Genomic DNA, 25429 nt, shown 5'->3' with positions numbered 1-25429 from the left:
GTTTGATTTTCAATATATGATATCCCCTAATTTAGCATCCTGCCTCCAATAAATAAAATCCCTAAGCTGTTGCCTTTATCGCAGAAACTGCACATGTAACTATTCTGGAACATGTAGTGCAGGTAAAACCAGTTCTGGATTTTCTCCTTACTGACTCCATCCCTTCAGAATGCCAGAAGTTGTTCTGTAAAATAGGGAACAGACACAAAATATACAAAACATTACACCCAAATAAAGTCACTAAAAATTACTCTTAATAATTACTGCAGGTAAACCCAAATGATATTGTAGAGCAAAATGAATGGTGCAGTGCCCCAACCAGTGTTACATTAAAATCCTCTAGTCATGTTAATTTACAAACAAAAATTTACTACTTTAATGTTTACAAATTTACATTTTGCCAGAACAACCATAGTAAGGTGTGACAAGTGAAAACATAATTTTGAAAGGTAAAATCACTGGAATAGTCTTCCAAGTTCTCAGCTACTGAACTGACAAGATAAAGCTCCATGAAAACTGGTGAACAATTTGTTCTTTTCCATTAACTACAATGTGTCAGATTTTTAAAATACAGATTATTTTTTAATCTATGCCAACTGGGGAGTAGATCACAAGACAGTCAGTTCCAGTAGCATGTGATTAGCTGGAGAGAGAAGACAGGCTATACAGGAATATTTCTTTGTTTGGGCCAATACATGAAAGGTCTATTGTCTTACTGCCTGAAAAGAAAAAAGCCAACTCAACAGTGCCATCTCCTGGAGAAATTACTAAATACCCCACTATTTAAACTCATTATATCGTTGCAGTTATTTAATATATTGCTTTCAGTTTTCATTATATGCTTACAGAGTATGGTGCCTTCTTCAAACTGTACTAGCCGCTGGGGACACGGTACCTGGCATATGGCACTCAGTGTTTGAGTGAATGAATTATTTCAGTATTTCACTTTCATCTAATGACACAGGCACTAAATATAAAAGTTGCACTGTCAGACCTCCTTTGTGAAATACCACAGCTAAGATCTTACCTTACTTGCAAGACTAAAATATGTAAATTTATCCTATTACTAAAACCATACTATTCTCCAAGATAAATCCTAAACCAGAAAGATGAATTGAAAGCAGGTACACATCACATAACCATTGTTTTTGTCAGTAAGATTATGTCTCTTCTATTTAAACAGACGCAAAAAAACCTTAAAGGAAATTTTAAAATTCTGCAGAAAACTGAAGTCGATCTCTTCCAATAACTCTGTAATTGGGATTACAAAGGGAATTACTTTTGTTTCACCTGTACAGTGTAAGCTGAGGCTGAGAGCTACTTTATTCCTTAGTATTTTTTTCTTCCCTACATAATATACGTGATTCCAAGACACAACTTCACCTTTCCCTAAAGCATGTTTAGTCCATTGCTGCATTCATCTACACTGAGTTAAAATAGGTATTTATTGTCTAGTTCTTCCTACTAGAAGCTTCACTGGAGCACAGACCATACCTACACCACAGCTCTATCTCCAATGCCTAAAACCTTACTATATTTTTAGTACTCAAATTTGCTAAATCTGAATAAATATTAGTTGAGATGATTTTTCAATGGCATTTCCTATTAGGATTTAAGAAGTGAATGTGAGAGAAACTAATCTCATGATTATGCAATATTTAATATATCACTAGAACTGTCTCCAGAACACTGGTGACAATATACCTTTAGTTCCCTATTTTCTTTATGTGTGTATGTCTCAAGCAAAGCTTTTTTCCCAAATGTTTCCCATCATTGCAGTTTCCAAATGTATATAAGGACACGTTTTCTGCTGGGAAAAGGTATGAATTTAATATGAATTCAGCGTATTCAAATAATCAGAATTTTAATAGAGTAAAATTTCCTAGAAATATTAATGAAAATAATACACAATCAATTATGCATTATTCACATATGGATTAGTCATGTTGTGGACAGTATATTCTCAAATCTCATTGAGGTTTCCCTCTTACTCAGTAGGTATCTAGGCTTCTCATACCCGACACTTTAAAAATTAAGAGCTGATAATTTAAAACCAGAAAAATCTGTGTTCAAGTCCTAAGAGCTTAATTTTTTGTGTCTATGGTCACATCTCCTTAGATTCTTCATCTGTTAAGTATGATGTTATAAGTAAAGATACCTACTTCACATGGCCATTTTTTAGGCTCCAACAGATTGATTTTTTAAATAATCTCAACCAGTCATATAATGGCAGCTCTAATGGGGGAAATTCATAGTATATTTCCAAGTCTAATGAAAACTACTTCTGAATTTAATCCACTTTTGATTGCCAGCGAAACCAAGATCATGAATTCATTTCTTTTATAGTGATTGACTTCATAAAAAAAAATCTCATTCCAAATTATCTATTAAGGCACAAGAACTAGTACAACATTGTAGCTGGCTTATTCCAAGCCATCAGTGTTTGGGGGAGGAGCTCAAAACATGTTCTTTTTGATGGTCAGTTAGTAGCATCTTCTTCATATAAGGAAAGCAGCAAAAATACCCATTTACTCAAGAAAAATTACAGAACTGAAATGGGTTCACAGTAGTATTAATATCTATTACACATGAGAAGGAGTTGGACCAGCTGGAAGTTCATCTGTCAACACCAAGGAATTGATAATAAGTTGATTCTGTTGTAGAGAGCCACTAAAACAATTTTAGAATATTCTGGTAGGATAGGGCTGTTAATACCACCATCCTCTTTGCCCCTAATATAAGCATTTTATACACAAGACTGCATTAAAAAAGAATAGTCTATTAAATATTTTAAATGTTTCTTTATTTCAGAACTGCCTTTATGTACAGACATCATAAAAAAATGCACATACACTGGAGATTTCCCAAGGAACTGGAGCTGGAAATAAAAGTTAAGGGCAACTAGAAGAACTGAAATTGTCCCCAAGAAATTCTATGGATCACACTTCCTTAAATGTCCTTGATAACCTCTTCAAGTTCTTCCTTTGTGAACATGTGGAAATTCTGGCCAGGCTGCACTGTGGCTAGCTGGAAAGAAAACAGAGAAGGGTTAATAAACTGGGCTCGATTACCTGCTTTAGTCCTCGCATGGTCAGGAGTTGTTGGTGATGCAGCTGTCCATTAGGAACTAAGGGATCTGCTGTCCCAGGGATAGCCTTTCCAGCAGCAGGTCCCTAAAATAGCTCTCTGACTCTAAAATAAAAACTCTTATTGACCAAATTTTCTATTTTGAGGTTAACCAACCACATAATAGTTAACCAAATGCCTGGTATCATTGTCACTTCTTGAGATTACTTCAACAAGGATCACAAAAGCAGCAGTAAATTGGGGTCAGAACGTTTTTCTGTTGAAGATTTCTTTAGACAGGTTAAATTCTGAAATAGACAAGCATATTCACACACTTGCAAGTTGAGCTTGTGTGTGACCCTGGGATACTTGGACACGCTGTGCCTCAATTTATATTGGGATAATGGAGATAATAATAAGAATAGCACCTAACTCATACGATTGCTGCTGTTGTTCAGTTGCCAAGTCGTGTCCGACTATGTGTCAATCCATGTAAAATGCTTAGAACAGTGCTTAAAACATTATAATAAGCACCACCTAACTATTATTGTTGGGTACTATTTTCTATAAAATTGTCTATATGCTAACTTAGTAAGAAAAAGGTTTGTTTTGTTTTTTAAAAGGACTGGCCATGAAAAGATCCCATTAACACTGACAATAGGAAATCAGCTGTGACTCAAGGTATTTGTAAAATCCAGCAGTCAAGGTTACAACATATTTAAGCAATATAAGACTAGGGGCAGAAGATGGTTAGTTTCAAATTTAACCAAATCCCCAGGTTTCCCATCATCTCTACTGACAACACAGTCCCATGTTTTAGGGCAACACCGAGGAATACGGGCAACTTCATTTTTGCCTTCAGCTTTTGCGTTTGTTTGAGATGTCATTTCCTTATATTTTATTTTTTAACTTTAAAATTAAACATAGTAGGGCATTTTTTGAGTAATATTCACTACTAGTATTTAGTATAATTTGAAAACTGCCCATCCAGTTCCATGATATGAACATGAAAGTCTGCCTCAACTACAGGTAAAATTTAGAAAAAGACTATGACTGCACATCTCAAAACACCTGAAGATCTAGTCTAGGGACAAACTAAAAAAACCCTGCAGTCTCCACTAGATTCTCTTAAAAGATCTATCCAAGTACCTGAAATGTCAGAAGAGTCCCAAACACATTTGTAAAATATATGTCAAATAATTTATTGATGTCCATATAGACCATAAGTTCTATTTCAAGGAAATTAAAATATATAAACACTTTCCTTAAGGACATGAGGACAGAGAGATACAAAGTCAATAAACCAGAGGAAGAGTGAGGGGCTAGAGTTTTTGTCAAGTCACCGATGGCTCACAAGCTAGTCCTCCTAAACCATTACAAGGGCTAAAAACCAGAAACTGGGTAATCCTGAATTAGAATAGTCCCGTAAAACCAGGTTGCAAATCAATACTAATAGGACTTAAACCAAATACTGCTTTCAGAAAGGTACTCATCACTAGATGAGTAAAAATAATCCATTGCATTTACATAATGATACATTTATTTACATAATGAATATGAAAGCTACTTTTCTATTCATCTCACTTTCAAAAAACCTCTGTGAGGTAGATAAAGAGTTATTTTCTTTTCCTGATGTGATCAATAATTAACTGCTAAGCACCTGTGTACAAGTTATGGTTGTACAAGGCACTATAGATCCAAAGATAAAGTCTGTCACTAAGGGTTATAGAGGCCAAATGCTTTTAATGTCAGATAAGGGTTGTAACAGAGCCTGGCACACAGAGAAAGGGACAAAGGAGTAATCTAGAGAGTCCAGGAAGGCTTCAAGGACAGCAATCTTAAGTAGCAGAGGGCGGGATGAATATGCAAATACATAAAAGCATGAAACAAGATGATGTATTTGCAAAAAAAAACAGAATTATTGAAAATAATTCTGAATGGCCAGAGCAGAGGTTGCATATGAGATGAGACAAAATGGAGAGTACTAGGAGTGAGAGCTCAGAGACACAGTATATTAAAGTGGTTAAAAGTACACAACCCCAAATAAGGCCCCAAAACGACAAGTTTTAGAAGTGTTCAAAATTTGAGGTGTCTGCTTCAGAAAAAGTCATATAGTAAGTCTTAAAAATGACCATGAAATCTGATAAGAGGAGTATGTTAGCAAGGGACAGTCTCGAAAATAACAGAAACCAATGGCAGTGATTGAGGAATAAATGAGAGGTGAGGCAGTTCAAACCCTGATCCCTCCATTTACCAATGCTATTACTCTGGGCAAGGTCCTACCTTCTGAAAGACTCAGTTTCTTCCTCTGTAAAATGGAAATAGGAACATCTATCCCATAGGGCTACTGTGAGGATTTAAAGATAATTGCATGTAAAATTGTTTGTTTTTTTTTTCTTTGCTTGTGCATGGGTACTCAGTCATGTCTGACTCTTTGCAATCCCATGGGCTGTAGCCCACCAGGCTCCTCTGTCCATGGGATTGTCGCAGCATGAATAACAGAGTGGGTATCCATTTCCTCCTCCAGAGGATCTTCCTGACCCAGGGACTGAACTGCATCTCCTGCACTGGCATGCAGATTCTTTACCACCGAGGAAGCCCTGGTACCAGCACACTTGCTGTTTAACCTTCCGACGTATGCTCAGTTGCATCCCATTCTTTGTGACCCCATGGACTCCAGCCTGCCAGGCTCCTCTCTCCATGGAAACTTCCAGGCAAGCATACTGGAGAGGGTTGCCATTCCCTTTTCCAGGGGATCTTCCTGACCTAAGGATTGAACCTGTGCCTCTTGTATCTCTTGCATGTAAGATTAGCAATTTTTAATTGATGTAATGATAATTTCAGGTAAAATTAACCTAACAGGTTAAACGTATGCTTTAAGAGGTAGTGAATTATTGTGACAGGAAAAGAAGTTTGGAATTTATCTTGCAGACAATAAGAGTCACAAAAAGACTTTTTTAGCAGCTGGCTGCCCATATGTGTGTGTTGTACTCAGTCATGTCCAACTCTTTTGTGACCCTATGGACTGTAGCCCTCAGGCTCCATGAGATTTTTCAGGCAAGAATATTGGATTGAGTTGCCATTTTCTCCTCCAGGGTATCTTCCCAAGTGAGGGATCGAACCAGTGTCTTCTGCATCTCCCATATTGGCAGATGGATTCTTTACCACTAAGCCACCTGGGAATCCCCCTAGAAAAGACTTTTTTAAAGTGGAGAACAATCGAGATTAGCTACGCAATTCAGAAAATCCACTTCAGTAGCACAATGAAGTAGCAGGGGAAATGGAATGAAAATGAGGAGGGCAAGGCTAGAAGCAGGAAGACCAGTTAGGAAATCTCTGAGAATATACAAGGCAGCAGAAAAATGAGAGACTTAAGAGAAGGCCCTGGGAGAAGGGATGAAGAAGAGGCACTGATGTGAGAGTTATTTAAGGAGGCAAAGGCACAAATCAGTGAAGACAAAGGGAGGTCAATGTCTTCAAGGTTTCTGCTGTGAATGACAGGCACACTACAGGTGTCACCTTGTCATTTTTCAGGATTAGAAACATGAGAGGAGGAAATGGTTTTCAGGAAAAACGACAAGTTTTAGAAGTGTCGAAAATTTGCGGTGTCTGCTTCAGAAAAATTCATATAGTAAGTCTTAAAAATGACCATGAAATCTGATAAGAGGAGTATGTTAGCAAGGGACAGTCTCGAAAATAACAGAAACCAATGGCAGTGATTGAGGAATAATTGAGAGGTGAGGCAGTGAGGACGATGAATACAGATTCATCGTCTAGCAATTAAAGGTTAAAAAAGACAATAGCAATAAAATGTAACAGGCTCTTGAATCTCAAAATTATGAAGCTAAGTGAAAGCAGTGAGACACAAAAAGAATACACACTGTAGATCCACTTATAAGAAATTCTAGAAGATGCACAGCAAACCGATAGTGACAAAAAGCAGGTCAGTAACTAAAAAGGGGCATTAAGGGAACTTTTGGGGATGACAGAAATGTTCTGTATTTTGATTGTGGTGGTAGTCACAAGGGTAATTCACTTGTCAAAATTCACTGAACTGTAAACTTAAAATAAGTCCCCATTATAGCGTGTACATTATACCTCAACAAAGTTGATCTTTCAAAAAGGATACTAGGTAGAGACAGAGGCTGACAAAGGTAAGTTTAATTTTTTTATTTTTCTAGAGAAAGATTCATTGGAAAAGACCCTGATGCTGGGAAAGATTGAGGGCAGGAGGAGAAGGGAGTAACAGAGGATGAGATGGTTGGATAGCATCACCGTCTCAATGAACATGAGTTTGAGCAAACTCTGGAGGTAGTAATGGACAGGGAAGCCTGGCGTGCTGCAGTCCACAAAGAGTTAGACGTGGCTTAATGACTCAACAACAAGTTATAAACGTAATTGAGAAACTGAGGACAAACACCTGTTCTAATAGGTTTGGTTGAAAATTGGTGATGGGAAGAGAAAGACAAAGGAATAACCAAGATAATGTTTTCAAGGGAATGTCAATCCAAATTTAAGCTGGGAGGAACTTTTATAAATTATTATTAACTGCATTATGCATTTCAGAATCAAGAATATCCCACTGAGCCTATAACTCAACAATAAAAAGCCAAATAACCCACATTAAAAATGGGCAAAGGACTTGAACAGACATTTCTATAGAGAAAATAAGGGGCTTCCCAGGTGGCTCAGTGGTAAAGAATCCAAGCAAGCCAAATGCCCCCCAACCCCCACATCCCAACTCTTCTCAGATCGCCCCACCTTTAGGCCAGCCCCTGTCCTGGCATCCAATTTTGCCCCTTTCCCTGCAGCCACAGAAGCTGGCTCTACTGGGGACAGACTGATAACAATACTCTCCATTCTTCTGCCCACAACCCGTCAATCCTCCTTCAGAGGTTTAATTCAAATATACATTTTCTCAGTCCATAAAGAGTACAGCTGAGAAGTATCCTGGTTAAGTGCTGACTAGTTTAATTGCTTATTTGTGATTCCAGCCTCAGTTGATCTTTAAAAGTTTTTCTGAATTAAAACATACATACACACCATGCCTCCAAGGGTAACCACTACCCTGACTTTTTACAATTTGTGATTCCAGCCTTAGCCAGTATTTTAATGTGATTCAGCAATCCTTTTACTCATCCCTGTCTTCTCTCTTCCCTATTGAAAACACTTTTCCAAATATTTCCCATTCTTCTTAATTTCACTGTTGCATTGACCCACCCTCAGAAGGTGATCTAACAGTCACCAGGGAAATATAATCCCTCTCTCCCAATTCATTTCCGAACTTACCTTATCTTATCGTTACTTCCTTTCTTCCTGTCTACTTCTTGGAATGTTAAATTAGGGCATTCCGAATCTAGTCCATGTCTCTCCAGTGTCATCTCTTATCATCTCCCCATCTTACATCTCACATTCCAACGATAAGACAAAATCCTCAAGGTTCCCTTTGATGCCCGATGATGGTTTACATGTGCTATCTCCTCTTCCAGAATACCATTCTCTTCTCCCTTTTCCAAACATCACTTCTTCCAGTAGCCTTTCCTAATGTCCCAGTGTAAGTTATATGTTCCCGTGTCAATCCATTCTTATTGCTATTACCGAAGTATCAACCCAAGCTGTAATTATCTGTATGTCCTCTATACCACACAGTATACTAGTAACACTTAAATTGGAACTGGACTTTGTGTCTGTATCCCTGGCATCTACTGATACCTGGCATGTAATGGGTATTCTATATAATGCTGAATCAATTCTACTTTCCAAAATGAACTCCTTCATTTGTACCATGTCTTCTCTCTCGAGAAATTTCCCATCACTAACTTCTGCTTTAAATTCTTTTAACATTTTTTCTATTCTCTTGCTTCTTTTCAGACTATAAAAGTATTTTTTGTCTTTCCGTATCCTTAAAAAGACAAAAATCCTTTTCTTTAATGCTGCCTGCTGCTACTGACATTAATGTCTTCTTGAGAAGGCAGCATATTCTTGTTTTGTCCACTCCATCACTCCCTTTTCTTCTTTAACTCATCACACTTTGGCTTCTGCCATTACTACTTTACTAGAATTGCTTACTCAAAGGAAACCAATAATTTCTTAAGAACTGAGCATATAAAAATGTGACTGTCTTGACCTATTTAATCTTTAGCAATGAGAGCTATGATATCTGAATAAAAATCAATAAAACAGAAAAGTACCTCTATGTTAGTTGCATTCAGCTTCTCCTCCATTACTTGTTTGAGGATTATGAGTGAAGACTTGATGGCTTCTTTCAGTGTCATAGACTTGAAACAAAGAGGGTAAGAAGAGTGGCCGTTAATCGTACAATAACTCCTTTCCTACACAGATCCCCCTTATAACCCCCATCTTTCTGAAAAAATGATTCAGCAAATATTAATAAATTAAACATCTTAGTAAGTACAGTGCATTATCTGTAGAATCCAAGCAAGTGGTATATAAGTAGAGTACATTTATTCAGAGGAAAAAAGCTTTATTTTGAACCAGAATAAAGTCCCCAACTTTAATACAGTAAGTGATCTTTGAAGGACAAAGAGTTAAACTTCTCCAGTCCTTGTCTTTTAATTTAAAAACAAGAAAATAATGGTGATATCCTATGAATAATTCCCAAATGATCTAGAAGGTAGCCCAAAGGTTTAGAAAATCTGCTCTTTTCTTACCCCATTTTATACTTAATTTCCTGCACATGTAAAAGCAATGCTATGAAGGGCCGTTATAAGCAGACATCCCTATATGAACCACCTGAATGACAAGTATAGCAGTCTTCAGCCACTACAATGAGTCACCCAAAACCAAATCTTCCCATCTCACAAAGGTAAAAAGCCCACTTGCTTGAAGAGCCAGAGTAGTCAATATAAAATGCTAAGTAAAGCTATAAAAATAAAGGATAAGCAAATTGTGGTATACCTATACCATGGTGTATCACTCATCAATAAAAAGAAACTATTGAAATGTTCAAGAACATGAACATATCTCAAAAACAGTATGTTGAACAAAATGCAGACACAAAAACACAAACTGTATGGCTGTATTTATAAAAAGGCCAGACAAAACTAATCTACAATGGCAAACGTGGCTGAAAGGGAGGGAGAGACTGACTGGAGAGGAGGCAAGCATTTTGGGACAGGATGATGGAAGTGTTCTATATTTTAAGTGGTGATTACCAGGGTATACACAATCATCAAAATTCACAGATATAAATTCTTAGGTCTGTACATTTTATTGTATGTAAATTCTACCCTGATTTTAAAAATAATAATGAAGGCATGAGAATGCTTAATTACCTTGTGGTAAACTTCTTGCAAGGAGCTCTGGGCACCCTCTGAAGCAGAGCCAATTGCTCGAGCATCACACTGTACAAAGGTTCCAGATGGGTCCATGTGAAACCTGCAACACCACCAAAAAGAAGAGGATTAAAATGCTTAAGAAATGGTGATATTTTCCATTACAAACATCTCTCTAAAAAAATATAAATGCTTGGCCCTGCAGCCAGGAAATACCAAGGCATACGTCCAAAAGACGTTCCATGGCTGGAGAAATCAGATCTTTTAAAAAGTGCTTAAGAAAACAAATAATAATTTCCTCTGGGATTTAGAGAAGTACATATAAATATACTCTATACATACAGTATATATAAATATGACACTTATGTATGACTATCCAAATACCATTTGAGGATAAGGATCAAATCAATATTCGAAAGCAAGGCTCTAAACATATCTTGACTATAGTAACAAAGTTACTTCTCCTTTCTTTCCAGAAGTAGCACTGGTTCCAATAGGGGTGCTCTTCATAAAATCCCCAAATTTGTCTTTGTGTAAGCAGCCCAGAATCACTTGACTTTATAGAATTAGAAGGCCTTCATTTTTACAACTCTATAATAATCTTTCTCAGTTGATAAACAACCAATCCCATCCCAAATGATAAAAAAGTCTCCTGAAAAGGAATCAGGAGAAAAATGGCAAAACGGTACTTACAGCTGGGGTCCTTTTTCATCAACTCCTCCAAATAACAGTGCTACTCCGAAGGGACGGGACTAGAACCACAAATCAGAAGATAATAAGGTGAACAGCAGTGAAGTAAGAGGGCAAGAAGACCAGGGAAAGACATGCTCCGAGGACAGACACCCTAAGTCCCACAGGACAGCAAGACAGCTTGGCGCAGTCACCACACTCACCATGGCACCTGGGTCTGCATCTTCTTCTCCAAACTGGAGCGCCAGATTCGACACAGCCTGAGTCACACTCTCCACAGTCATGGTCTCATTGTAGGTGAACCAATGGTTCTAAAAGAAGAGCAATGCATGGTCTGTCTTTCACAAGAAGGGCATTAAAAGTAGCCCACCATCTCACTACACACATCCCTTTGAACTGTGGTTAAAAACTGAAGGCTCAAGCTCGGGTGTGTTTTCCTTAACACTAAACTCAAATGTTTGGGACTGCATGAGAGAAAAAGGAATAGCTCTGGAAATAAAGTTATACCAAAAGGACTCTGGGCAATGATGGCTAGAGGATCGCTCCCTTGAAAAACAGCTAACCCCTCAAAGAACCAAATTTAGTCTCTTCACAAAGTGCAAGTTAATAGCTGAGTGCCACTTTCCCTCAAAGATTCTATTTTATTATTCTGTTGGATTTTAAACTGAATGACTTATTCTTACGTAAGTACTGACAGCAAACTTGCAAATAAGCACAAAGAATTTTTACCAATCAGGTTTTTTTTTTTTTTTGACCAGTCTACTCTGCAGGCAGCAAGAGCTCAGTTAAAAAAAAAAAAAAAAATCAGTATTCCTAAGCAGCATTTATCACCTGGCACATATCATTACTCACCACAGGAGAGCTGTCATTTGCAAGCCTAGCAGCAAAGGGCAGGTGGGGCAAAACTCCTTTAGCTACCTCTACTCCTGCTATGGTGCTCCCACAGAAAGTCAATTAGGGAACAGAATGCAGTGCAACGCCTACTTTATATAAGGCAAATCAAGAAAAAGCAAGAGACTGTCAGCACTATTTACCAGGGCTTCCTTAGAGCCGCAATGGTTGGATGGCTAGACTCCAGGCCTCAGAAAGTTACAACCAGCGGTTCTGCTCAAAATCACTCCCAAGAGCGACATCAGATTTTAACACAGATAGCTGCAGTACAGCCCAGGCAGTTGTATCATCACTAAACAAGGAACCCAAGCATCATGGTAGAAAGGAGAGTTGATGCTGACTTTACCTGTGTCTCCACTCTGGCTTTATCAATTAAAGTCTTAGCATCAGCAATTAGCCCACTCATGGCACAACCTGCAATGTAAAAGCAACAGTGACCCAGTAAGCCAGATCCTTGTAGAACTCTTTCATCCACTCAGGAAATAACTGAAGTTTTGGAATGAAACCACAGCAGCCAGCCAGCAATCCCACAGCACTATACCCACAAGATTAAATGAGCAAGTATCTGCACTGAACACAAGTATAATTATATCACTAACAAAAACCATCCACAGTGACACAGAAGTCCAGCTATTAAGAGAGAAGACAGAGAAGGACAGCTAATCAAACATGAATTGTCGTATTTACATACTCAAACATTCCTTTAGCACTCCTGGTAGCCCATGCAAGCACTAACACTCCAATAGGAAAAATAAGGGGAAAAAATTTTCAATAACTATCTCACTATAAGCTACAGTGGAACACCCTAAAGTAAAATAAAAAATCTCATTTCCTGGCCAAACACCAACTAGTTACAGTAGAGATGGCCCAGGAAGCCAAGATTATGGCTATTACTTAACATGTCATGACTCAAATCCAAATTTCCAGCCTAGGTCTCACTCCCACAGTTCAGACCTATAAAGCCAAATGACTCCCTTAATATATCTGCATGGAGAGACCACAGATTCAACTCATTCCCCTACTTGACTCCATCTTCCCCTGGCCCTCATAACCAATCAAAAATCCCAAATTCTATCGATCACTATCTGATTAGCCTGTCTGGTATTAATCCTTACCTCGCTGATGTCCGGCCACTTCCTTGGCTAAAGCCTTCCTCATCTCTTTATTTAGACTGTGAAAAAATTTTTGACCTGGTCTCCCCACCTTCAGTTTCAGTCCCATTCACTCTACCTTCAACACTACTGTCAGAATGGTTTTTCTAAAATCCTAATCTGATCATATCACCTCAATGCATACAATCTTTGATGTCAATGCAAAAGGATCAAGTTTAAGTTCTTTCATATGGTAAAAAGGACACTCTTTGATCCCAGACTCATTTCTTACCATGTTATACCTCCCAGTCATCCCAAGTTGCCGGTGCCAGGGTATTTTATATTTTACACCATCACAGGTTTGCTCTTTTCTATACCCTCTGATCACAAAGCTCTCCCCTGCTACACCCAGACACTTACTCGCTTGGTAAACAGCTCCTCATCCTTTAGAATTCAGCTCGGCTCTAGCCTCACCTTTATGGAATTATGTTCTGAAAGCCTCACTACCACAGGCCCCAGGCAAAACTAAGTATTTCCCCTCAGAAAGACTAAGCATATGCCACAGTCTTTCTTAATATCTACATCACTTAATTACATTGACTTATTTACATGTTTATCTCTGTGATTAAACTGCATGCTCCTAGAACACAAAGGACTATGTCTATGTCTCTTTTCTGTGTCCCGGGTGTTTAGCACAAAGTCTGGCGCATAGAAGATTGTCAGTTTGTTGAATGAAGTGACCCTGACCTACCTCCAAAAGGTATATGAGATGGCTTGAGATAGACACAATGTTCTAATCCTTAAAGACTAAATCTCAGTTTCTGTATCTACGAAAGAGATAGTGTCAAGCTTCCTTCGTCACCATGGCATTTGGTTCTGATGTCTTCACGCAATTAATTATTTTATCAATGTTTCATTAATTAGATGAATAGATAGGTTAAGCAAATATAGGCAGTCAACTAAAATGCCATGCTATAAATAAGAACTACTCCTTATGTTACAATGATGCCAGAAGCTACAGGAGGGGAATTTATCAGAGACCCAAAAGGGGAGGAAGGGAAGGCAGGGGGAGATAGAATAAAATGATAAATCTGAAAACGGAGGAAGAGTAGTGATTTGGGTCAAAGTCTATTATCTTTATACTCTCTGCACCTTAGTCACTCTGAAGATCTTTAAGAATTTCTCTTTTCTCAGTGGACACCCCTAGCTTCCCACACGATAATTCTGCTCCAGGTGGCCTCCTAATGTTATACATCCACGAAGACCCAGCCATCATAGGGAACTGGCCTATGATTCAACTTTTACATATTTCAATAACCATCACATTTGCGAAGTCTAAATTTGAGGGAGAAAGGAACTTCTGGGAGTAGGTGAATCCTACAACTGCTTCCTGCTACCGATGTTATGCACAATGGCCTGGAAAGCAACAGCTAACAAGGGAATAAGATGTTCACCTAATGAACCTCCCTTGAAACATCAAAGAAGACTGATGAACTCAGCAAGATCCTACAGAACGAACTTCCCCTACTTCTTACCTATGTGAGCATCAATCTCTACAATTTTCTCAATGCTGCTGGGCTCCATGAGTGGAGAGGTAATTCTCTTCTCCACAGCTAGGCATACACCCTCTGATGTCTGGATCCCGATGGCTGTGGAACCAAGCTAAAGAAAAACAGGTTATGTTATCACGGAGAAGTCAAAGAATAGTCTCACCTACTCACCAGAAATCTCTCTGGATATCTTCACAGGATAGAAGCTTCAATCAGCCATATCTAGTACACGGAGAGAACAGGAGTCCCCTAATAAATAATGTACTATTCCCGTCAGTGGCAAGACCATTGATTTACAGAATTCTGTGCTTGTAAAAGGGAAGTTCAATAGGTCCTCAAAATGTCTGGAAAACAATCAACTCTAGTGCCAATTTTTTGGAGAGGGGCAGGTTCTAAAGTCCTAAACATAGTGGATAAGAAATAATACAACTAATGTTTCTTTTGGACTTGGTATCTTTTTACCTCTGCTACCTTGAATTATCCCAAAAGGTGATATCCCTCAAATCTATGTGACCTCCAGAAAAAAAATTTTACTTAAAAAAATTTTAAAAAGAGGAAAGAAAGAAAAACCACCAACAACATAAAAATCTCTCTCAAGGTCACTAGCAGTCTACAATATAGATTGATTTCATCCCTCCAGCTGCACAACACCATCCTAGTCACCCACCCTTCATCTCACATCTGCAAAATGGGGATAATAATAACAATATCTATACATCAAGAAGGGTAAACACACTAATACATAAAATACTTAAAATGGCAACTTTCACATAATAAACGAGCAACAGATGTTAGCTGTTTTATGTGCCAAGATGACTTCAACATCCTCCTACTTAGTCTCCCCATCTTTAATCTCTCTCCCAATGCATTGTTCATGGACAGCCTAACTGATACAATAATATGCTATTCTCATTATACTTCTGTGAAGAACCAATGTCTCCCTATACTGCTTACACATAAAATCCAAGCAAGCCTCCAGAGTTCTCAAAACCTAATCATACTTTTCTCTTCCAACTTTATTACACATTATCCTCTAACCAGATCCCCTCGTTGCAGCCAAATCCATTTTCTCATGCCATGTCATCCCCCGCATCTGCACCTCTGCCATGCCGTCACCCCTGGAATATACTCTTCCCTTTTCCAATCCAAATCCCACCCCATCATTCATAATGTCTCCCAGGACTATGTGTGCTTGCTCCTCTAAATAATCATTTTTTTCACTTAGTTCTAAAAGCAATGACTGTTGGTGTGAGCATCAGATTCCTGGAGTCTGTTATCGTAAAGTATTTGAACGAATTTCATGAATCATTGTGCATAACATGCTTTCAACACATATGCAGACTGGATGATCATAGCTCATACATATCTGTATTATTTTTCAAATGCACAAAGTTATGACCTTATTTTTTGTTGTTGTTGAGTCAGTAAGTCGTGTCCAACTTTTTGTGACCCCGTGGATGGTAGATGCCAGGCTCCATGGGGTTGTCCAGGCAAGAATACTGGAGTGGGTTGCCATTACATTATTTAGAAGTATATACCTGCTTTTCATTTGTATATTTTCTTAATCCACGGTATATGCATAACTTCAGGAAATGAACTGCCAAAGAATTTTATGTAAAAAATGAATGCTCTTACTTCTGAGTAAAGGTGTAGACTGAATATGTACATTAGCTCCACTCCTTCCCCAAGCCTGAGGATAGGAGATTAAAGGGCTTAAGCATGGGTAGGATAAATACACTAGGACAAAGAGAAAGGCAAAGCCACAGAAACAACAAAATTTTCAAGAAAGAAGGTGGGGAAGTGATAATTTACTTAGCAGACACAAGAAACCCAAATCCTCAGCTAAGTAAACAAAGTACAAAAGCAACCTGCTTTATATCACAGGACCACCCCACTACTGGTGCTCAAAAAGGGAATGATGGCAACAAGGACCTCTGGGAATAGAAGTGGAACAGCTAAAAATTACAAGATTAGTGCAGTGTGTGCTTAAGAAACAGATTTCCAGATCCCTTACTCCACACTTAAAGCTACAGTAGGCTCCCCATTCCCACTCTCGCAGACGACTCTGGAAAGCATAAAATGAGGGTGTCTACATTGGAGGACACCACGCACATTCAAAGGCAGGAGTACTACTGTCAAAACAAGGGGATTAAGTAAAAATTGACAAGCTTAATGTTATAAATCCCAGCCTTCTTCCCCTACACTGCTCTCAGAAGTGAGTAGCCAAAAATACCCTTCAGGCATGATATGAGAAGAGGCAGTTTTCAAATTTTCTGATCCAAATCTACATTAAGAAATATATTCTACAACACGACCAAAATGTACAAATAGACACAAAGAAACAAATATAATAGAAACAAAGTTTCATGAAAAAAAGAAAAGAAATCACCAACACTATGGGCCTGAAATCCATTGCTCCATTCCACTTAAAAAGAGAGATGCTCCTACTACTTGCTAAATTGACCCAATGCCCACTAATTCAAGATCTGCAGTTCAAAAAAATGTATCTAAAGAATCTAGCTAGTTCAAGGGGAAAAAAAAAATCTAAAGAAAAAAAAATTTTTTTTAATCCTTGAAGAATTAAAGGATTCTTAATTCTTTAATAAAGCAGACATGAGAAATTCACATCCTAAGCTAAGTAAAGAAAGTCCAGAAGCAACCTGATTTATATCAGATCATTTTAAGGATAAAATAATAAAACAATGCAAGAGGGAGTTAAAGGAAGATGACAACAGAAGATCCTAAATGTATAGCTATGCCGCAGGCCCAGAGAATCAGTCAGGTTGGAGCAGGTCAGAGCTCAAAGATTTCTTTAAGAGTCTTTAACAGGATACTTAATGTGCCTGGGTGCTTTGAAAGGATATACATCAGTTGGAGACCTTGGGGATGAATTACTGATATTTACATACTAAATCAGGCAAATTTTTGAAAAAGAATTATTAACTCTCAGGAAAACAATATTGTGAGGAAACAGAAAAACAGCTCAGGTAGCTGGCCCATCATTTTCTGCCCACTATCTATTACAATGCTTCCACCTTCACTTCTACATCTTCAACTAAGAATCTGCTTTGCCCTTTTCCAGACTGTCATACAACCATTTCTCCCAATATACACTTTTTAGAAGAGGTAATTTAGAGGGAAACACAACAGTTCTCTTCAAATATGTGAGCAATTGTCTTACGGAAGAGGTTTAAACATCCTGTACGGTTCAAGGGTAAAACTAGGGCCAACTGAAAACAATTTCATGAAGCTAGACTCTTGATTCAATACAGGATACATTTCTAAACCATTATGACCTATTTTCAAACAGAATGAGCTATCTAGTGAGAAAATATCCTGTCACCAGAACTACAAAAACAGAACCTGTTTGGGTATGTAGAGGTGATTCAAACAGTGAAGAGCTGGACTAGATCAGTAATTCTCAACCCTTGCTAGACACTAGAATCACCAAGGGAGTCCTTAAAATACTGATGCCTGGGCCTAATTCTCCTAGACCTAATTTAGATTTAAATCAGAATTTAGACTATCCACAATCCAACAAAGAGAAGATCCCACATAACTAAATTTCAGTATACAGTTTACTTTCTAACTAATTTTTTGAAAACTGGTTTGAACTATTCAATTTTGTTGTTAGATTACAGAATACATCTCTTATTCAGTCCCAAAAATATCTAGTACAAATTGACAAATTTACCAACAAGAATACAGGTGATCAGTTAAATAATTTGTTCAAGATGACAAAATATCTCACAGGTGCTAACTCGGGAATTCTATACCCCTCACCCCACTCCAGTACTCTTGCCTGGAAAATCCCATGGACGGAGGAGCCTGGTAGGCTGCAGTCCATGGGGTCGCTAGGAGTCGGACACGACTGAGCAACTTCACTTTGACTTTTCACTTTCATGCATTGGAGAAGGAAATGGCAACCCACTCCAGTGTTCTTGCCTGGAGAATCCCAGGGACGGGGGAGCCTTGTGGGCTGCTGTCTATGGGGTCGCACAGAGTCAGACACGACTAAAGCGACTTAGCAGCAGCAGCTCTTTATAGTTAAGAACATTACAAACACAAACATGTCCTTCCAACCCCACTAAGAAAAAGCTACTTATATAACTGTGAAGCAGTTATTTGTTTAAAAAAGCTTTCAAATGGTTGGGACTGAATCTGTTATATAAAAATGGTTAATTGTGCCCAACACTGTAAATCAACTATACTTCAGTTAAAATATTTTTATGGTTAACTGTGATTAAAGGGAGATAAAGAACATTTTCTAAAGAAATTATTTAAATACATTTACTCCAAATGCTCTGCCAGCAAAGCATTAAACATGAAATTTCAAAAACTATCCCACTTGATACTATACCTTGATAGCCTCAATGGCATATTCGACTTGAAATAATCTTCCTTCAGGAGAAAAAGTATTCACACCCCTATAATTAAAAAAAAAAAAAGGTATTACAATTTTCAGAGAAAAGAAAAAACAAAAACGTAGAGACATTAAACTCAAGTTCCCTGAGAGCTAGCTCAGATGTGCATATTGTCATTATTCTCTTTTAACCACAACAATCTTCTATTTTTTGGGTACATTAACAGTTTTTCAAGAGAATGGAACCTATATACAGAACACTTCTTTCCCATTCCCAGAGTATCTTCAAACTGATCTAATGAGAGTAGGTGACTTTCTGCCTCAAGCCTGAATCAATTTGGAATCCCTTTGGTAAATTCATGCCCCCAAACTATCAGGTAATTCTTAATAAAATGTGCATTTATTCTTATCCTCTTTCCATTATGTGCATTTGACATTTCTTTTTAGTAGAAATCAGCCACTGGGACACTTCTCTGTTTATAAGTATGAATTAGTACTGTTATTGGAACAACAGACAGATCTGTGTGGTTCCTAAAACCTAACCTGATTAATTCACTCAGTATATTATACTAATTATATGCCAGAATGCTCTTCTCCCTTAAACAATTCCCAACCTTTCCTTGTTCCAGTTCTGTTAGAAATTCCTTTGGAGAAGAGGCAGCATAGTATTAGCTATACAAGCTTTCAGCACGTGATGGACACGAAGAATATTTGAACAAATAAAAGCAAATAGTTGTGTTCCTTGGTTTATGGAATCTGGAGTTTATAACATGTAACTATCATGATAAACAGCAGTGTTTTCAAATTTGTTTTATCAAAAACGTTTTTCCCCCCAAAGAAATATGTGTGTGTGTATAAATCCCAAACATAAAACAGATAATAAAGGTTGATGTTTACTGCACATCTACTATATGCTTAGCACTGTTATAATCCTAGAAATGACAACACACTTAATCCTCAGACAATCCCATGAAGTAAACTAAAGCAGATACTATTTTAGAGAAGGGGACATTGAGATACAAAGAAGTTGAGTAATTTGCTCAAAGTCACTCAGCATACAAGAACCAGAGCTGGAAGGAGAATTTAGGCAATCTGACTACAGAGACAAGCTTCTATCAGGACTCAAAGGAGAATCTCACCATTCCAGCCTCTCATTTTCCCCAGAGGTGCTTTCCTTAAGGTCATTTAAAAGGAAATTTATGACACTAAAGAACAGTTTTTTAAAAATCACTGAGAGGGAAGTCAGGGCAGAAGATCTGGATTTAAATTCTAGTTGTGTCACCTAACTTTTCCTCTCTCAAATGCAAAAAAAACCCCCATCCTGATCTGTCACAATACAATTGGTATTGAATGGCACAGATTATGAAAGTGCAAGTTTAGTAGCTCAGTCGTGTCCGACTCTTTGCGACCCCATGGACTGCAGCCTACCAGGCTCCTCCGTCCACGGGATTTTCCAGGCAAGAGTACTGGAGTGGGTTGCCATTTCCTTCTCCAGAGGATCTTCCTGACCCAGGGATCTCCCACATCGTAGGCAGACGCTTTGCCGTCTGAGCCACCATATTCTGTGAATATGAATACAGTATTTTCGCTCTAATTCAGGAACTTCATCCTGGTGAAGTATTCCCATATCTTCTCTAATATGGGCTCTGCTCTTGGTCCTCTTTTCAAACTTTTCCTGGGTTATTTCATCTATGCTAAGCACTGCCGCTGCTGCTGCTAAGTCGCTTCAGTTGTGTCCAACTCTGTGCAACCCCACTGACGGCAGCCCACCAGGCTTCCCTGTCCCTGGGATTCTCCAGGCAAGAACACTGGAATGGGTTGCCATTTCCTTCTCCAATGCATGAAAGTGAAAAGTGAAAGTGAAGTCGTTCAGTTGTGTCTGACTCTTAGCGACCCCATGGACTGCAGCCAACCAGGCTCCTCCGTCCATGGGATTTTCCAGGCAAAAGTACTTCCAAATCTCTATTGCCAGTTTGACCTCTTTCCTCGTTAATCTGAATGTCTTATGAGTGTTTCCACATGGATATCCCATTAATACCAAACACTTAACACTTTCCAATCTGATATACCTTAAATCCAGTCATCCTTTCGAAATCAGCTCCACCTGCTGCCATTCCTACTTCATTTTTTACTTTAAAACACCTCCCACCTCCCAGTTTCCCAAGCTAGAAAGTTCTGAATGATCTGACTTAATCCTTCCCTTTTCCCATATAGTGCATGAGTGCTCAGTCTCTTCAGTCGTGTTGGACTCTGCGACCCCACAGACTGTAGTCCAACAGCCTCCTCTCTGTGGGATTTTCCAGGCAAGACTGGAGTGGGTTGCCATTTCCTCCTCCAGGGGATCTTCCCGACCAAGGGATGAACCTCCAGCTCCTGCATGGGCAGGCAGATTCTTTACCGCTGAGCCACCTGGGAAGCCCTTGCCCATATTAACCATATGCCAAGTCATATTAATTTAAATCAGTTCCTCCCCCACAGTAACTCAACTCTCCATTCCATTGCTCAATGCCCTCATTACCTTTCACCTAACTGTAACAGCCATCTAACCGGTATTGACTCTTTTCTCTAATCCAGTCAATTAATTTCTATACAATACAATTATGACTATGTAACTTAAAATGATAATTAATGGCACAAAATAAGACCCAAACCCTTCAACTTCAAATTAAAAACCACCCAATACCTAGCACCAATGTTTTTCTCTGAACTCCCCCTATTCCCATATGTATATCATATGTGCCAGAAGCCTAGAGTTTTCCCAAACATGAACTGTGGCTTTCCCATGGCCCCTCCTCTGTTCATCTTATATTCTCTGCCTCAAAACTATTGACTCTTACTATGCATATTTATTACATTCTTACTCCTGAACTCAGTTTAAATATCAACTCCTTCTAAAGTTTTCCATAATCCCCTTATAATATCAAATGCAACCTCTGTCATTAAAACTCCCATCGTGTTGATTTCAGCTTTTCTAATGACACGAACACATTTCTAACTTATACTGTAGTTACTTTTGTAAATAGTGGTGGTTTTTTTTTTTTGGCCATACCTCATAGCTTACAGGATCTGTTCCCCAACCAGGGATCCAACCTGCACCCTCAGCAGTGAAAGCCCAGAATTCTAACCACTGGACCACCAGAGAATTTTCCTGTTAAGTAGTTTTTAAAGGACAGTCTCCCATATGAGAACACGGATCTTGATTTTTGTTCACTGCTGTATGATCAGCAACTATAACAGTGCCTTGTACACAGCAAGCATTTAAGTATATTAGCTAAGCAGACTATATTTTAGGCATTCTTACGAAGATACAATGAAGGAGGAAATGGCAACCCACTCCAGTATTCTTGCCTGGAGAATCCCCTGGACACAAGAGCCTGGTGGGCTACAGTCCATGAGGTCCCAAAGAGTCAGACACGAGTGAAGAGACTCAGCACAAATGCAAGAAGATACAAAAATGAGTAACACAAAGCAGTTAATAAAGCTGTTAAGTAAATGATCACAAAAACCTTAATAAAGGTTTTCTGATAAGGACAACAATTTCCATCATACACACCCTTACTCAAAATTGTATCACACAAAGACGATTCTCTTCAATGTTCTAGAAAATAAATACCGACCAACAAAGATATTTTATAGGACGGCAGAAAAAAGTTAGTTTTAAAGCCTCACATACATCTTCTGAGTCAGTAAACAGGTTTTTTTAGAAGTAGCGGTTCTAAGTGATAAAACTTTCAACACGATCAACATATACTTGAGAAGAAATGCAGCTTCTCAAACCCATCTAATAAAGAAAAAACATCTGCTTTTCCTGGCCTCAAATATTTAAGCAACTTAATAGCTATGTGAATCATAACTGATCAAAACAGAAACTGAAAGTAAAAATGTCTGCAGCATAAGTAGATACAACTTAATATTAACATTCCCAAGCTCTGAAAGTTTTTTCTTTTAAATAGATACAACAATCTCACAGCTTTGATTTCAAAAACAGGTTTGGTTTTCGACACACTTAAAGCAACTTCCCTTAAACTTTTTAAAAAGTCAAAAAGGCTATTTGAATCAGCATGATGACAAAACACTTGAGAATCACTCTAAATTCCAGTTCCCACAAAATCTGACTCCAGACACTGTATCTTGGTAAAGCTGAGATTTCCTTCGCTCCTCTGCAGAAACTAAACATCCCAGGACGCCCTACTACAACTCAATCAAAGGAATAGCAGCTTTATTCCTACAACTAAGAAACGGAAAACGAGGCTGTCCTCCTAGAAAGAAAAGGGAGCTGAAATCATCAAACCCATTAAGTGATCCCTAACTGCTTTTTCTTCCAGGTAGCGCGTTTACATCTTTTAAAAGGCAGTCACACTCAGCACAAAAAGAAGGGGAGAGAGGGTGACTCCTGGCCTTCCCCGGGTTAAAGGTCAGAGTTCCGGCCCCCATCAGCCTTCTTTCCGAAGTACAAAGCAGAGCTTCACGCTTCCGCACCGACTTGGGATCAAGCAGTGACTCAGCGGTAGGACAACTGAGGCCGATGGGCGCAAATCTAGCCTTGGAGAACACAGCGGACGCCTGGGGAAGGGAGGAGACCCCCAGGCTGGGCCAGAATTCGGGTTCGTGGGGTGTCCTGATGACACGGCAGAACCCAGGCCCAGACCGGGCCCCGAGTCCGCCCACCCGTTACCTGACCCAATCTTCCCCCCCCAGCCATACAGACCTGTCGTACTCAGACCGGGTGAGAAACATGGTAAGGGCAGGAGAAAGCGGCAGTGGCTACTCCGGGATTCTTAGAGCCAACACGAGTCCACCTGCAACCAACTCACCCACACCGCCACACTACCAGGGCCACTCTCCCAGCTGCGCGTGCGCTCGCCACCCCCTCTCTCCCATACCTGTCTCTTATTGGTTGATCGGAGTTCCCGCCGAGGTGATTGGGCCAACGAGCTAACCCGCCGGGCCTCCGGTGGCCCAGGGTGGGCGGGACAAAGGCCGTTCTTCCGTTTTAAATCGCTAGTGGTTGCCAGGGGCGCTCGGAACTGAAGGCGTGTGATCAGAGTTCACTTTTTTAGAGTTCTTGTGAACTGTCCCAAGATTGTCAACTGGGTAATTTTATGGCGAGCCAGACTGTCTGAGCCCTGGTTTGATGGGTCCCTATCGGAGAGCGTTTGTCCCAGGCTCTTCTCGCTTTCCACCCGCCCGGCTGTTAGCTGTATACCCCGCTCTTCCGGCTCCGGCGCAGACTTCCTCCAGGTGCTGTGACTGCCTCCAGGACTGAACTTGGGAAATAATTGGATGCGTCTGTACCGGTGCTGTGAGCGAGTCCGTTCACTTCAGCCCACCCCTCCCATGGCTCGTTTGTTGAGAAAAGTTGGTGAGTTTTAGTTGGTAGGAAAGTCTTGAAGTTTCCCCATGGCCAGGGTAATTTTACAGTAAGTCTCCTACATAGGAAATTTCAAAGTTGAAAGTTGCAAACTTTCAAAGATAGGAAGTACCTTCGCATGTCCAGTTACCTAAGTTAGTTCACATGTCTGCCATACACTGTCACATGTGTGCCTTTACAAGTGGTTTTGCTTTTGTGTACTTTACAGTACTATATAGAGTACAGTAGTATAGTATCTTTATTTCAAGCCCAAGATATCCTGAAGTGAGCTAAAGCAGTGGTGATGTAGCTGGTTACTACTGTACTTTTCAAGGTACTGTACCATAAGATTAAAAGTGTTTTCTTTATTTTTTTGTGTTTCTTTTTTATATATTAGTGTGAAGAGTATTATAAACCTATTACAGTACAGTACTATATAGCTGATCGTGTTAGTTGGGTGCTTAGGCTAACTTTATTGGACTTACTAAAGTCTCTTGGAAGGGAACTCATTCATGTGTAGGGGACTTCCATTCTTACCCCCCAGCCACTAGTACTACAGGCTTCAACCTAGTGACCCAGAGCTCTGGATCTGGGATTCAGATTGTTCACTGCTTTTTCTATTATCCATGAATTAATGGACAGCAGTGTCTTGTTTGTTTTTCTAACTTACCTTCCCTAAGGGTAGGAGAGCACACTCACAGCTTCATAGAAAGACTGTAAATGATATGTTCAAGAAAGATAGCCAGTTAGGAAGTCATTTAGTGGGTGGTGTATGACTGAAAGAGAAATGCCAGTGTTCCATTTTTGGTTAATAATATACCACTGGTCAAGGCCTCAACCTCTCCAGGCCTGTTTCTCTCAAGTTCCTGACTTGGCCTCAGATTACGTTTGTAAATGACCAAGGCAATTCATTTGGAAATGTTAAGGAAATGTAGAAACAAGCCTTCTGAGTATTGATATCTTTTTCCCCATCCTTTATGTCCTTTCCTCATGAGTTCAACTGGAATTTTGTTTTTGTGGCCCCTAGCCAATAAGTTTGACACTGATAAAACTGAGGAGAAATTCCAAGAGTAGTCCTCAGACATCTTTTAGATTTATCCCTCAAGTTTCTGGTCAGCTTAATATGGCCTTTC

At 39.1% G+C, this 25429-nt stretch overlaps 1 protein-coding gene across 1 annotated transcript; it reads right to left on the bottom strand.

Moving 5' to 3' along the window:
* Positions 1 to 2786: 2786 nt before the first annotated feature.
* Positions 2787 to 23820, bottom strand: PSMA5 (proteasome 20S subunit alpha 5). The gene is made up of 9 exons (XM_061410959.1): positions 23655 to 23820; positions 18944 to 19010; positions 14569 to 14695; positions 12289 to 12356; positions 11255 to 11362; positions 11055 to 11113; positions 10362 to 10464; positions 9258 to 9344; positions 2787 to 3027 (listed from the first exon to the last, which is right to left on the bottom strand). The coding sequence occupies exons 1-9, from the start codon at positions 23681 to 23683 to the stop codon at positions 2950 to 2952; spliced, it is 726 nt and encodes a 241-aa protein (XP_061266943.1). The 5' UTR covers positions 23684 to 23820; the 3' UTR covers positions 2787 to 2949.
* Positions 23821 to 25429: the final 1609 nt, after the last annotated feature.

This window comes from Bos javanicus, chromosome 3, assembly GCF_032452875.1.
Source record: "Bos javanicus breed banteng chromosome 3, ARS-OSU_banteng_1.0, whole genome shotgun sequence".
Classification (NCBI taxonomy): Eukaryota; Metazoa; Chordata; class Mammalia; order Artiodactyla; family Bovidae; genus Bos; species Bos javanicus.
This window is presented reverse-complemented; position numbering and strand designations above follow the sequence as displayed.

Bases quoted from the DNA above. Each gene is read 5' to 3' on its own strand.
- PSMA5 (XM_061410959.1), bottom strand. From the start codon at position 23,683: ATGTTTCTCACCCGGTCTGAGTACGACAG. The intron at 14,696-18,943 runs GTATAGTATCAA...GTTTTTCTTTAG, and splicing joins ATGCCATTGAGGCTATCAAG to CTTGGTTCCACAGCCATCGG. The intron at 3,028-9,257 runs GTACTTTTCTGT...TTTTCTTTCCAG, and splicing joins TGAATGCAACTAACATAGAG to CTAGCCACAGTGCAGCCTGG.